The 14,548-nt window shown below is 48.9% G+C and overlaps 1 protein-coding gene across 1 annotated transcript; it reads right to left on the minus strand.

The window, feature by feature from the left end:
• Positions 1-399: 399 nt before the first annotated feature.
• LOC309673262 (tumor necrosis factor alpha-induced protein 2-like) lies at positions 400-14,043 on the minus strand (the record flags this gene model as incomplete). Its single annotated transcript, XM_082485000.1, has 11 exons — positions 400-2,298; positions 3,158-3,279; positions 4,379-4,534; positions 5,431-5,553; positions 6,514-6,637; positions 6,832-6,930; positions 7,020-7,120; positions 7,981-8,106; positions 9,388-9,502; positions 11,110-11,737; positions 13,707-14,043. The coding sequence occupies 11 exons, from the start codon at positions 14,041-14,043 to the stop codon at positions 2,157-2,159; spliced, it is 2,073 nt and encodes a 690-aa protein (XP_082341126.1). The 3' UTR covers positions 400-2,156.
• Between the last annotated feature and the right edge of the window lie 505 nt (positions 14,044-14,548).

The following is a 14,548-nucleotide window of genomic DNA, read 5'->3' on the forward strand; positions in this document are numbered from 1 at the left end:
AATTGTAGCTGGGATAAGCATTTAAATAATGTGTAATAAGTTTTTTAATTACGTGTATGTATGAAGTTTTGTGGGGGGGTGAGTGTGCTCGTGGAAGGAGAGGGAGGTTTGTGCTGCGCCTGGCCAGGCAGCCGACTGAAACCAGAGCACTGTTTATTCACCCAGGGCACAATTTTGTCACACAACCTGTCGGCAGAGGACTCCTCCTGCATCTGGCTCAACGCGGACAGCAGCAAAGCCACAGATTTAAGAGCAGCTGCTGGGAGGGTAAACGGGGGCCAGCAGGGTCAACTGGGGCCAAATTCTGCTGGGCTGTGTCCGCTAAAGACTCGTATGAACATGAGGAGACAGCAGAGACGGAGGAAGGGGGATGCCAGAGCAGTAAGGATGAGATGCGTGTCAAATATATATCTTTTTATTATTCAACATTGAGACTGCGGTAGTGCTTAGAGGCTGACGTTTTGGACCTCGCTATACGGATACCATAAACACAATGCACACGACAGTCCTTGCTGCAGAGAGCAAGGAAAGACAGGCTACGGGACACACACACAGCACAAACAGAGGCCGCCTCTGCTTTTCCAGCTTGTCTGTAGTCCAGCAAGACCCTCCCTACCTGGAACCAGTGGGTGACATTCACCAAAGCAGGCTGGGAGGAGTGGAAGAATTGGCCCTTTGAAGGAGCACGTAGGACTACATGTGGCAGTGCAGTAAACAACAGCCAGAGACAGAATAAATGAGTCACTTTTCTACCATATTTGAATACTGTTTAAATATAAACATTGCAAATGAGTATCTCTAACTGAGAAAAAATAAAATTGGATGCAAAAATACACCAATGGTATACTGCATACGCATATAAATACATTACATGATTTGCACAGGCATTACGCGTCTTCCTTCTGGACCGACTTTCTACAGCCTGATATGGAAGTTGAAATAGAGAAAAAACGAAGAGAAAGGTCTTCAACTAAACACATTTTTGTTTTGGCAAGTGATTCACTTCCCAAAAAACTGGGCTGCAAAACAAAATGGAGTTTCACAACAGACCCATTTGTGTTTTCACATCATATCTACCTCACAGCAAGAGGGGAAAGAGCGAATGAGGAAACAGTGACGTGCACAGGACACTCAATGTAGTTATAGTGGCATTTGAGACCAGTTCCACCACCCATTCAAAGCCTGTGATGTTAACGGGGTCTGGAAAAGTCCTCTCCTCGATAAAGAGGGCTTACATAATTTCCAAAGTGCTTTACTAGGTGCCGGTGTTTAGCCCACACCATCCGTTGCAATAGGCGGTTTGCTCCCAACCCTCTGTTAGCAGAGTGCCCCTCCGGCGCAGACGCACTGGACGGGGTCACTGCAGAGGGGCTGGTGGCTGCCGGGGGGTCACCACCTCACGGAGGTGAAGGAAGCACACGCTGCCCCGGCCAGACCGCCGCTGCGGGGCCAGCCGGGGCTCTGCGGGGCCGGTTAGGAAAACCCGATGCCCTGGAGCAATGCATGGAGCGGAGCGTGCAGCTGGAGTCACTCCAAGCCCCAGATCTGGGGGTGCTGCAGCGTGGGGGGGCTGGCAGGAGTCCTGCCATGGCAGAGCAACAGCTCTTCCTGACCCAAAACCTGGTGCCTCTCCCACCAGCCTAACACAGCGGCCCCTGCCCGGCTCAAAGGAAGGCAGATGGGGTGCAAGCATGCTCACATGGGACTTTTCTCTACATTTTGGCTTCATTTTTTGTTTCCCTCTGTTTCCTTAGAAGACAAAAAGCTACATAGGAGGTGCCTGCTCAGTCTGGGCTAGCTGGGGAGTCATCGACGTGGCCTCTGCGGCATCCTGTGAGGTAGATGGAGGTCAGAGCACCCGGGGCAGTGTCCAGGCAGAGAATGTGGTGGCACCAAGGAGATCTTGGAGGGAGTCTGCGACTGCTCCGAGGAGCAGCCCCGGTCCTTGCAAGCACTGCTCTTCCCATGAGTGCCCCCTTGCCTGGCTGTGTATGGAGGACAGTGATTCCCATAGAGCTGCTGAGCACTGGATGAGGACAAAGTACTTTCCGTAGGAAAAGGTGGCAGTGTGTGCTGTGCATCATTCCAGGGAATGGTCTCCATCCCCAGCTTAGACCACAGTCCAGCACAAGGCGGGTGCCAAGGCGTGCCTTGGCCTAGGACACGTTTATGTTGGAGAAGAGTGGGGCCCCGGGCGGCGTGGATGCTGTGCTGTCTGCCAAGTAGCCCAGGATGCTTTTGAGTTCACTGCGTGACAAATTGGCTTTGATGTGCAAGAATGCTTCCAGGTGCCTTTTGCTGTGGAAGAGAAAAGGGCAGGTGTTATGTCCGCCTGCAGATCTCCACTGCCAGGTCCCTTGCTCCAGGATGCAGCCCCCATCCTGTGGCAGCACTGAGGTCCCTGGTGGACATCACTCAGCAGCTGGCGATCCTACATGGGACCCAGCACTGCCCTGGGAGGTTTGGGGTAGGCTAGGGAATCACAGAATCATAGAATGGTTTAGGTTGGAAGGGACCTTAAAGATTATCCAGTTCCAACCCCCCTGCCACGCACAGGGACACCTCCCACCAGACCAGGTTGCTCAAAGCTCCATCCAGCCTGGCCTTGAACACCTCCAGGGATGGGGCAGCCACAGCTTCTCTGGGCCACTTGTGCCAGTGCCTCACCACCCTCACAGTGAAAAATTTCTTCCAGATATCTAATCTAAATCCCCCCTCTTCCAGTTTGAAGCCATTCCACCTCATCCTATCACTACATGCCCTTGTAAAAAGTCCTTCTCCAGATTTCTTGTAGGCCCCCTTTGGGTACTGGAAGGCTGCTACAAGGTCTCCCCAGAGCCTTCTCTTCTCCAGGCTGTACAACCCCAAGTCTCTCAGCCTGTCTTCATAAGGAGAGGTGCTCTAACCCTCTGATCCTCTTTGTGGACCCAAGGCAAAGGAGGAAATCAGACCAGAATTTGGAATATATAAATAGGCCTTTTAAAATAGTTTATTTTCTTGTCCAATGGCACTGGGATTGCCGTAGCCTGGCAGGCAGCCCCCACCCGTTTTCATAGACTCAGGATATATAAATCTCACCTATACTCATATTTGACTGTTTCCTGGCTTAATTAAAATTCCACAGGTGTATTTGCAAATCTGTTTCAGTGTTTCTTACCGGATATCTGGGTATGTCGTGGCGAGTGTTGCAACTTCAATTTTAATAGCACCTAAATCCTGAAGTCGGATTATTTCAGCCAGTTTGGGGAGCGCCGAATTCAGCCACGTGGCTTGGGACCCCTGCCAGAAGAGAAAGCAGTCAGAAGGGCATCGTGGAGGTGCAAACCTTCACCTGGCCCAGGAGCTGTGTTTCGCCGGGGGTGCCGCCGAGCTGGCTCCTGAGGCTGTTTCCTGGTGATGGGGAAGGACACGGCAGCGATTTTAGGTGCCTCTGTTTTCAGTGATGTTTCTAGCCTGGGCCAGCCTTGGAGAAATTGGCTTACTTTCATGGTGGTTTTTAATCCTCTTACACAAGCGGTGTAGGGTTTGCCATAAGACTTGGGTTTCTGCATCTGCCTCAGCAGACTCTTTCTGCTCTTCCCTCCCATCGCTTTTTCCTTTCCTTGGGTTTCTATGCTGCCTGGTATGTGCGTGAGGTCTGATGGGCAAGGTAATGCACTGCCACGTGCTGCTGTCCCCCAGCTCTGCACACAACCCGGCCTTCAGCATCCCCAGGCATTGCCAAAATCCTCTCCCTGCCCACTCAGGTGAGAGCCCCAACTGTTTTCTGGCCGCTGGACATCCCAACGGCTGCCTGACCTCCCGCCCCCACCGAGTGATGCTCAGGCTTCTTCCTTCTCCAGTCCAATGTACATGGGGTGGTGGAGGACAGGGCTGGGCTTAGCCTCTTTGCAGGCAAATTTAGAGGTGTGAAAGGAGGGAGGGGATCTCAGAGGACAGAGAGGGGTGTTTCAGCCATGGAGAAAAGGTAAAGAAACCCTTGTGTGCTGCCCATTCCAGACCCTAAAAGCAGCAGAGTGGGGGGAATCAAGGGCCAGGGGGAAGAGTCAAAGCCCAGACTCCACGCAAGTTGTACTGAAACCAGAGCAATGCAGTGTTTAGCTAAATCTTCTGACCCTATTAATATAAATCTTCAAAAGGAAACTGCTGCCTGCGGGACAAAGGAGGATGAAGTCATGGCTCTCCATCCAGGGGAGGGCAGGCTGGTGGCAGGGGAGCCTTCCTTCCTGCAGGCACTTGGAGACCTCTTTCTGCCTAAGATCCCACCTTCCAGGAAGTTAAGCTGAGTTGGAAAGGTTAATGAGAGGCCCCAGAAAATTTATTTCCCTGTTTTTCCCTGTGCCCCGTGCTATTGCAGACGCAGCGAGCGCTCACGTACATTGCTGGTGCAGAAGGCTTCCAGGTCGGCAGCGTTCTTGGAGATGTTTTGGGCCAGGTTTTGCTGTTGTGCTGGAGTTTTCAAGCTGACTTTCCTCTTCAGCAGCCTCACGATGTACTCTTTAACCAAACGGGCATGGATCTTCTCAACGATAGCCTGTTGGGAAGGAGAGGAGGGGGGTTATCCGTCTGTCTTTCGCTTGGGGAAAACTGTGCGTGTGGAAAGAGAACAAAAACATTTTGGGTGTTGTAAAACATGCCCCACCAAACGCCTGCTGCTGCTCACATGTGAGGGATGGTGCTGTTTGCCAACCTCCGCATGACAGGTAACGTGACATCCTAGCTGCCGAGAATTTCTTTGTACCCGAACTAATGAAGTGTGGGAATTTCCAAATGTTGTTTCCTTCTGGGAAGAGCTGAAGGCGTAGAAAATCTCTAATATGTGTTGGAGAAGAAGTAGCAGTATTCCAGAGAAACAGGAATTCAAGCTGCTCCTCCTGTTCCTCTCTCTAATACACAAAACATCATAATTTTGTTTCAGCTACTAAAAAGACAAAGGCAGGAAATCAAAGATTTTTTTTATATGGTGATGTTTCATATATACTCCAGCACCACTGAAAATGTGGTTGTGGCTCAGTTATCTGGGATCAGTCCCAGCTGCATCCATCTCCTCCAGTCCTTAGGGCAATCAAAGGAGCCATGAGACAGAACCGTGTGATTGTATCCATGTTTCAAGGTTGCTAAACCGACCCCATATATAAAGCAAGCCTTATGTTGGGTGATCCCTAGAGCACGTCTCTACAGCAAGAGTGGTTTTCTCTGCAAATACAGCAGCAGAGCTACAGGAGTCTGCTTCTGCTGGAGAAGAGTAAGATCTATATGGCTAATCTAGGTAAACTGCATACGGATGGAAATCCTGCCTGAGAGGGCTCTCCGATGCCGCTCCAGCTCACCAGCCTAGCGTGGGTCAAGGCAACTCGAGTCGCAGCGGAGCAGAGCTGGTAACGCAACCTTGGCATTGCAGAATCCCTCTGATATTTCTCTTTGACTTACGTGGTAGAAAGGGTCCTTCAGGGTCCGGAAGTCTGAAATGTGTTTGCTGGTGGTTTTAATGATCTCGTTCATAATTTCATTGCTGGAGTCCCACTTATTTTCTGTAAACTTCTTATAAATTGGCTGAAAAAAAAGGAAAATCAGCTTAGTTCCCCCAAAACAAATTCTATACACACATATTTAGCTTTTCTATATGTATAGTATCCTACATAGAAACAGTGTGTCCTGCAGTCCCGTGCAGGGACGTGTGACAATGACTTACAGGGGCAGGGGAAGAGGGGACTATGTTGGGTTTGTGCCCCTTTCTTGGTTTCTCATGATGAAGAAGGCTGAGGGCTTGAAAGGCTGATATTGGAGATTCCTTTTCTTATTCCCACATTTTTAATGTTTTGTCCACACCATCCTGTCTGATTAGAGCATTATGGCACCATTAGGGAAAGAAACCAAATCATTCTGAGAAGTTTTCAATCAAAATTTTTCTTGGCCACAGTGAATAAAGATGAAAATAAAAAAAGCACCTGTCTCTGCTCTGTCGGATGCCTTCCAAAAGGCCCTACAGAGAAAGCAGGGGAGATTGTGGCTGAACGTTTCTGACTCCTACGCCTTCCTCTCCACCGCACTTGCTTAACTTAAAGAGCTTGTGTTATATATATATAAAAAAAAAAAAAAAAGAAAGAAACCAAAAGTGCCTTTCAGGCCACTTTGACGAAGAAGCCAAAAACTGCGTAATTGCAGTTCATGTCATTTGCGATTGCTTCCTACAGCTTGGAGTGTAAACACTTGCAAGTTGAGACTCTCCCTCCTGCAGCAGTTATCTTAGATGTGATCAGCACGTTTTATGTTCCTGCACAGTCATGTCTATGTGGCTGCGCCTGTTTTGCCTGCAGGCTGGAGGACCAGCTCAGGGAGAGGTGATCCAGAGGTTTCCAACTGATGCTGAGAGGTGACCTGCCCCACAGCCCTCCTGAACTTTGCGGCATTTGAATCAGAGATTTGGGCAACAGGTAGCCCAGCAGGAAAACGTGCCTGCACGGGCACGGGCTGAGCCGTGGGGCAGGAGGATGTGGGGCACGGATACCGTACCTTCAGCTGTGCAAACAGCTGTTGAAGCAGCACGTCAAAGCCGCTGTTCTCAATGTCGCCGAGAGTGCTGAGGATACTGCCTTTATTCCCGTCCTTTTCTGCCATGTTTTTCTCTACATAGTCTCTGCAAGGAAATATCAGCAAGGTCAGAATAATCTGTCCGCAAAAGAGATATATAGAGAGAAATTCAGAGGTTTCCAAGCCTTCCTCTGCAGGCGGATGGACCTTCCTCTGCCCACTCCGGAGTACCTCCCCTCGATCCCATTATTATCCGTTGCCTGCAGAGGAAGGAGCGAAGCCTTTTCTTTTGCCCCTCACCTAAAATTCCAGCAGTTGTTAATACTGGCAATCAGGATAGCCTTGTAGTATCTGTGCTTCTTGCTTTTCTCCTTGAAGTCTTCAAAAGCGTCCTTGTAGCTGGAGGGGAGATGGGGAGAGGAGAGGTGGATGAGAGGGTGCCGCGGGCGGCTCTGCCGGCTCCGCTGCCCGGCGCTGCCTTACCGCACCTTCTCAGGAAGGAGGGCAGCTCCTGCGACAGGCGACGCGACAGCTCCTCGCCCACGGCCGCGCTGATGTCCTTGGCTCGCTTCTGGCCGCTGTAGATACTCTACCAAACAAACAGACAATCAAGATTGCTTTTAGAGGCCGCCCGCGCCAAAAAGGCCGGGTTTGCTGGTTAAAAAGGCTACAGATCCTCAACTGCGGTAACTGCGCCCGGCTCTCCTGCATCCCCCCCCCCCCTCTCCCCCCGGGGACTGAGGCAGGGGCCGTGCAGGGCAGCTATACTTATTTGGTAATTTCGAACTCCATTTTCGAATGGGAAGAGAGGTGAAGAAGAAAGAAGCGTTAAAGAAAGCCTATAAATTAGCTGAGAAAGTGGGGAAGGTGACACTTGGGTTCTTTTGCTTTTTCCCTGAATATCATATGATTGCATTAAAAAACCCCAACAATTTAAGCACAACCACCGCAGGATATGAAGGTGTTTTGATTTTTGTTTTAAAATAAACTCTACTAATCCTCTGCTGCTGGAGGAGGGGTAGCGTTGAGCGTGGGGAAAGGGCACGAGCACTCGGAGCAGCTCTGCCCGTGGCAGCCTCTCCCCGCTCGCGAGCACCGTGCTGCTTCCTCGCTCGGCTAAACCCGTCTCCTGTCTCTCTGCTGCTGCACTATCCAGCGCCTAATGGCTTGGCTTCGGCTGGGAGTGCAGAAAAAAACCACACAGGGAGAAAGGCAGCTTTCCGGCTCGTTTTGCTTATACAGAGGAGTTTTTCTTCAGCACATGGAGAAAAATCTTTTTCTCCAGGACCGTGCCAGACCATGGGCCAGGGCTCTCCCGTACCACCCCTCTCTATTACTGCCCTACACAAGCGACTCGGCCTTTCCCTTTCCTGAATTGACGATAGTTAGTCTCAAAGCCTAAATATGTGCAGGATGCAATTGTTTATTTTTAATGTATATCTGTATTACCTGGATAACAAATATTGCTAGTAGTTCACTCTGAAAATGTCCATTTAGTTTCTCTGGTTCTTTGTCTTCTTTCCATCTTTGGATTTCTTTATCTAAACATTTGGTCAGCGAATTTTTGATAGTAACCTTTAGGGAAGGAAGAACAACAGCATTTACCACAAAGTGGATGGAGCAGCTCCTGCCTTAGGCGGGTTTTACTCGCCCATTCACCATTTGTCTGGCTGAGCAGACCTTCTCCTCATCCCTGGCTGAGAAACAAAGGCTCTTTGTTACAAGACGCTTTACCCACCACGTCACGCCGGAAAGGACAACCCCCTCACAATATCCATCTATGCAACAGCGAGTTGAATCATTCAAGGTAGGAGAGAAGATCAAGATCTACATCCCTGCGCACCACCCCACCAGGTCAGCGGTGATCTCAAGGGCAGGGCAAGGGAGGGGAGCGGTGAGTAGGACGGTCATTGCCACCTACATGTGCCAGAGCCCAAATTCCCCCAGCCACGCATTGTCTGCATGTCACGTTCAGTGCTACCCTCTGGGCCTGGTTTTGCAATCCCTTTTCATGAGCACTTCTGACATCTTACCAGCACTGGAGAATGAAACAAAATGTTCTCGAGTTTTCTCTGCTCCAACCCCTCTTGCGTGCACACCATGCAGCAAAGCTTTTGAAATGGCCTGTATGGTGGCTGACATATATCTCTGATCACCAAGTGCCTTTTTCGTGCACTTTGCAGCCCTCACACCCACGTCTCCCATCTGCAAACCATCACGGGCTACAGCTAAACCTGGAACTTGTCTTCTCATTTTCCAGGAATTCCAGCCCAAAATGCCAAAAGCACTAAACTATGGGAGTACTGTAAAAGTTGCTTCTTGTTTCCATTAAGGCAAGAGTGATCCAAAACCCAGAGCAACTGTTATTATCTGCAGACCAGGCAATTCTCCCTCAAAGAGACATATTTTTCAAGACCAGACCTGCAAGCTTTGTGCTCACACAAGGTCTGGTACCGCTGCACAAATCAGAAGTAATTCCAAATCTACGAGAGGGAGCATAAATCCCTCTGGGGATTTAAAAGACAACTGGAATGTTACCCATAAGGAACTGTTGTTGGATTTTTTCCCACCTCCCCACCGCAAGTTTTGCAAGAACAGAGCAGTTCTTTGCTGATGGGTCCCAGGGCAGAAGGCTACAGAAGTCTGCTTCTGCCGGAGAAGTTTGCTCTGTAAATCCTATCTAGGAGAAAGCTGACCTGTCACCCAAAAAGAAACAAAAGCATTCTGGCTTTTGCTTTTTTCTGGCAGGTTGTGTGACTCACAGCTGAGAAGTGTGCACGCAGGACAAGTCAGAGCTCCTCCGAGGAGTCATACGGGAGCAGTAAAGTGAAGAGGAGGGACTGAACAGATTCTCACCTCTTCACTGTCCAGGTATTTCTTTTCAAGCTCTTTGCTCAGACTTGATGGCAAAAGGCTTCCAAGCTCAAGTTTTTCCAACTCCTCTGCTAAAACATGATCTTTTCTCATATCTCTGGAATGAAAAAGCCAAACAATCACATTTTCCAAGGGCAATGTAATTCAAGACAGCTGTTGATGCAAATCACTAACACTTTTTGAGGATATCTGTGAAAAAACAGATGGAAATGTACATTGTCCTTAGTCCAGGCAGGACTTGGAGGTGCTGAATCTGTGCCAGGGGTTGGACCTGTGAGGTTGGGACCTTGAGCAGCTCCGGAGAACGGAGTCATGTTCTAACAACCTCCTGAGCACTGGCCACCGTGCTGGGTATGGGGGACCCAGAGCAGCAGGAGGGACCAGTCCCAGGACACAGCCTCCCTCTGTCAATATAGAGAGGTGATCTGATGAAAAGCTGGTGTTTCGTGGCTAGTTGGGAACGGAGTGGGTGGTTTCATAACCCGCTGTCATGTCCTCACCACATGCCATCTGAGCCAGGTGCTCCTGAGCAGCTTTGAGGGAAGGGACCTGCCAGCCACACGGGGGGTCAGGCCAGCACTTGGCTGGGGGCGGGGGGGAGCCTCTCCCTCTGGAGGTGCAGAGAATAACCCTGAGCATCGCCTCATTCCCATGTTTGCACATGACCCAGCTCCACGGGGGTACAACGCCGTGCTTCCCGCACACGGGCTGTTCCGGGTAAGATGCTGGAAGCTGGGGCCAGGCTGTTGTGCAACCTTCCTCCTCCTTGCTGCTCCCTTCTCAGCTGGCCATGGAGAGAGCGGGTCCCTGAGCAGAGACCTGGACCTGGCCTCTGGGAACACCCCGTAAAGCAGCCGCTTTCCGTAAAGCCCTGGCCAACACCATCCCCAGCGCCAGGCTGCGCTGCTCTGGCTGGGCCCTGCTCCTCGCAGCTACCGATTTCCAAACACACGCTGGTTCAGGCCTGAATATCCTGATCTACAGCACAGCACTGGCTCTGGAAAACTTCCAGGATCAACACTTGACTCATTATACTCTGCCAGTGAAACACGAGAAGGAAAAAGTGGAGGTGAAGGTTGAATGGCTTTAGAACAGCAGAAGAAAAAGTTCTATAGCATATAGGGCTTGCGAGGATGAAAGGCGACCCTTGGCTGATAATGTCCTCTCACAGGGGCTCACCCTTTGGTCTCTTAACCCAGAGGAGAGCACAGACTGTGGGTAACACCTAAGCAACATCCTCTGTGCCTGGGATAATTGTATCTCAGGTTGTTCTATTTCTTGGCTGCCCTCTGGTCCAGAGGGCTGAAATTTCCAAATTTTCCATGAATGAATCATAGAATCGTCTAGGTTGGAAGGGACCTTTAAGCTCATAGAGTCCAGGTCTGCAGCTGGAATAGAGATCAGGGCAATGAACCTGCCCAATTTACCCCAAAGTGAAGCCCTAAACATCTGTGTGCTTGTCTGTTGCCCAGAAGCCTGAACGGTGGGGTGAGCCCTTGGTTTACAGACTAGCAGCCTTGAACATGTCCCTTCTGACTGTCCTGACCAGCTGGTGTACACCAGCATGACACCAGCGACACCAAAACCTAGCCAGGTACCAGACTGCATCTCAGTGATAGCGATTCATGCTCAAGCAAATGTCTGGTCTGCAGCCAGTGAACCTGTGTTGATCCCCAGGGATAAACGTGTAAAAGCCTCACTTACTTTGGATAAATGTTGTGCACCCATGAGAGGAGGAGGTAAATATCCTTGTCTTCCAGGTGAGACTCAGCATTTTTCTTTGCCTGGGAGGCAAAATAATTGTGGTAGAGTTCTGCGTATGTGCTGAAGACATTAAACTCAGGAGGATAAAGCTGTTTAATGTACTTTACAACTACTGTCAAATCTTCTTTCATTGTTTTTCCCATGTGCAGGAGGTTCTGGCCAACTGCAGAGAGGTTCTCAGTTCTAGGAGTACGGCTTGTGTCTTTCATTCGAGTCTCTACTGACTCCTTTACTGTAGCCATCCAAAGCTCTTTCCATTTTCTAGGTCTAAATTGCATGTTTTGCTCAGGTGGATTCTCTGACAGGTAGTTCTGATCTTCTTTCTCCTGCTCTTTCAGTGCCTCCACTGCCTGCTGCAGCAGTTCTGGGTTTGTTTTTGCTAGCAGTACAGAGTCTTTCAAGATGCTGAAGACTTTGTGCTTCAGAACTTCGTAGACGGACTCGACATCTTGCTGGCTGGTGTTCAGTCCCTCCTCACTTTTGCTAGACAAGCTCTTCTCCAGGACAATCAGATGTTGAGCAGCATCGCAAAGCTTGTGCTCTTCAAGGAGATCCATGACTTGTTTGACTGGTGAAAAAAGAACACCCTTTCTTTACCCAATACTGAAGATTTAAATTTCTGTTGTATATAAAATGATGGATCTGGAATACTTTTGTTAAAAAAGGTGTATATTTCCATGATGCTAGATCTTGGGCTCCTTAGCCACATGTAAAATCTTTCTATTTATTTAAAGATCAGATTATTCCTACCCTGCCTCTAACTAGGGCAACGGTAATTTGAGTACCCATCACCAGTGTGTGACATATGAACAGGCATTCATGTGCTACCCATTATTTTTTTCCAAAATTTAGATTTGTGGGGACTTATTTATTTATTTATTATCCCCCTTTCCATTAATATGATCTCAAGTAAGAAGCATGGCTTTAGAAAAAAATATAGACGGAAAGACGTAGCTAAATAAGACGTGCTAGAGGAAATACCACATGGCTTTTCCAGAAATAGGTTGGCGCAATCTGACCTGTGAAATTTTTTTGGAGGCCGCATTTAGCGGGCAAGATAAATACAATAGAACTATCCTATCCGAACCACAGCCAGTTACTCAATACAGTGCAATCTGGGAAATTATTAGTGAATTGGAGAAGATGTATCCCAAAATAAGTTTTGTTAGGTGTGTAAGGTTTGCATAGAGAACCCTGGCTGGAGAAAGCTTATGTTATTCACGAAACTTGTCTTACATCATATTCTCTTTAGAGACCGTGGCACAAAAGCTGGAAGTGCCCTATTGGCACTCGCTGATTACACAAAGTTCAGAGACATTCTCGAAACTGAGGGCTTGGTGTATTATACATGAACAACGGGATAACTTGAATAGCAAATGGGCTGAAATTTAATAGCACAAAGTATAAGATACAAATTCAATAGAACAAAAGTTACTTAGCAACAAACAGGATTTTCTGCTGCAAGCTGGATGCGAATGAGCTTGAGATGGAGGAGGAAGAGAGATGTCTGGAGAATTAGTAAATCCTTACTGTGAGATGATGGTGAAAAAGTCAGGTATGACCCCAGAATGTATCCTGCAAGGAATGTCCAACTGAGATAGGAAAATGATAACATATTGTACCAGGCTCTGGTGGTATCTCATCTGGAATATTTTCTGCAATTCTGGTTGCTTTATTTAAAAAAAAAGACATTGGGAATGGGGCAATGCAGCGGTAAGAACAGAGGCATGAAGGGCCTGCTTTCAGGAGACTTGGTTCATTTCGCTGAGCAAATTCAAAGCCGAGAAGGAAAACCACCGCTTGGGAAAACATTTGACACATGGGGAAAGAGAAGCCAATTAGCCAGGTAAAGGCTTGTCTGGAAACGAGGTAATTTGTACTAAAACAGTGAGACTGTGGAAGAGTTCCCCAGTAAAGGAGGTAGGACTAAAAACTTAAAACTTATTTCAAGGTACAGCTTGCAGGTTGATGAACCAGGTAACGAGATATGTCACCTTAGGTAGCAGGTGAGCCTGGGAAGTGCCAAGGGGCACTTTTCTCTCCAGTTCTGGGTTTCTCTGAGCAGGTATTTTTCTACCTCTCTAAGCACCCTGCAGGGACAGTGCCTGTGACTGGAGGAGCTGTATGTTCAGGTATCAGCCCCGGGGAAGACCTAGGCATGCTGGTCACTGCTGTCCCTGGGGGAAGAGGAGGTTTCACAGGGTGGTGGTTTCATGGAGGAACAGAATAGAGAGGTATGCCTTGGTTTCTCACCCACCCACAGATCTCTTGTGCCACCATGAGAGGCAGACATAAGTTTTGTTTTGGACAGAAAACCTGCAACCTGGCAGATCCTCAAGGAGTGTGCCCCGAGTACCAAAGGACCAGGACTTGAGGCCATGTTCCCCTCAGCCCATGTTTCCCTAGGCTCCTTGGACAAGTCACTTCAATCTGTGGGTGCTCTTTTTTCTCAAGGGGACAATTCTCTACCTCGTCCAGCCCCTCTAGGGACAACTATGGCCTATGAGGTGGTGTAAGGACGATGGAGGAGCACTTACCACTGAGCGGCTTGGTCTTTTTCATCTTCTTAAGTGCACTTGTAAGGATCCCCTTTATTCCTTTCTTCCCCTTTTCAGGGCTGTCCCCAGCAGAGGTGCAGCTCCCATTGCTCGTGATGGAAGATGCCCGTGAGGGTCTGCAGGCTGCCTCTGGCCTTTCACTCATCTTCTCCTGGTCCCTGGACCAGATCTCGTCTCCAGAAGGTCCAGGACAGGCAGGGACTTGTTCAGCTACTGTCGAAGGGTTTCCAAGCTGCCTGTTTGCACCAATGCAACCCTCTGATCCATTGCGTATTCCAATGGGCTCACTTTGGAAAAAAGGCAACATTTTCATCATTTTCCTTCTAGCCTGTAAATTTCAGAAAGAACTGAAGGTCAGATTATAACAGTTTGCATAAAAATTACCATGGCACAATGTGGCAAGGTGTATTCCCATGGAAAAAAAATAAAAATCTGTAATGAGTTGTCCCTGTGTGGGGAGTGCTACACATGTCTGGTATGAGTACAGCTCTGCAGGACAGCTGCTGAGCAATGTCACCTCAGGTAACTGAGAGGATGGAAGCAGCTCTCTGGTCTAATAAATAACTTAGCGAAAATTGATAAGTGACTTTAAGGGTGATTCAGGCCTGATTTGAGACCTTGAGCCTGTGTGGGTACAGGAGAGCAGGGCTCTCCCATGGGATGCTGTGGGAGTATGGACATGAGTGAGTGTGGATGCTGCACATGAATGACGTGGGTGGGGTGGGACGGGACAAGCATCCTGTGCCTATTCAAAGCAACCACGAAACTCCCATATTTTTATATGGCATCGGGATCAATTCCAACCTTCCTTAGAGCCTATT

This window comes from Vanellus vanellus (genome assembly GCF_965231255.1).
Source record: "Vanellus vanellus genome assembly, chromosome: 6".
In the NCBI taxonomy this organism is placed as follows: Eukaryota; Metazoa; Chordata; class Aves; order Charadriiformes; family Charadriidae; genus Vanellus; species Vanellus vanellus.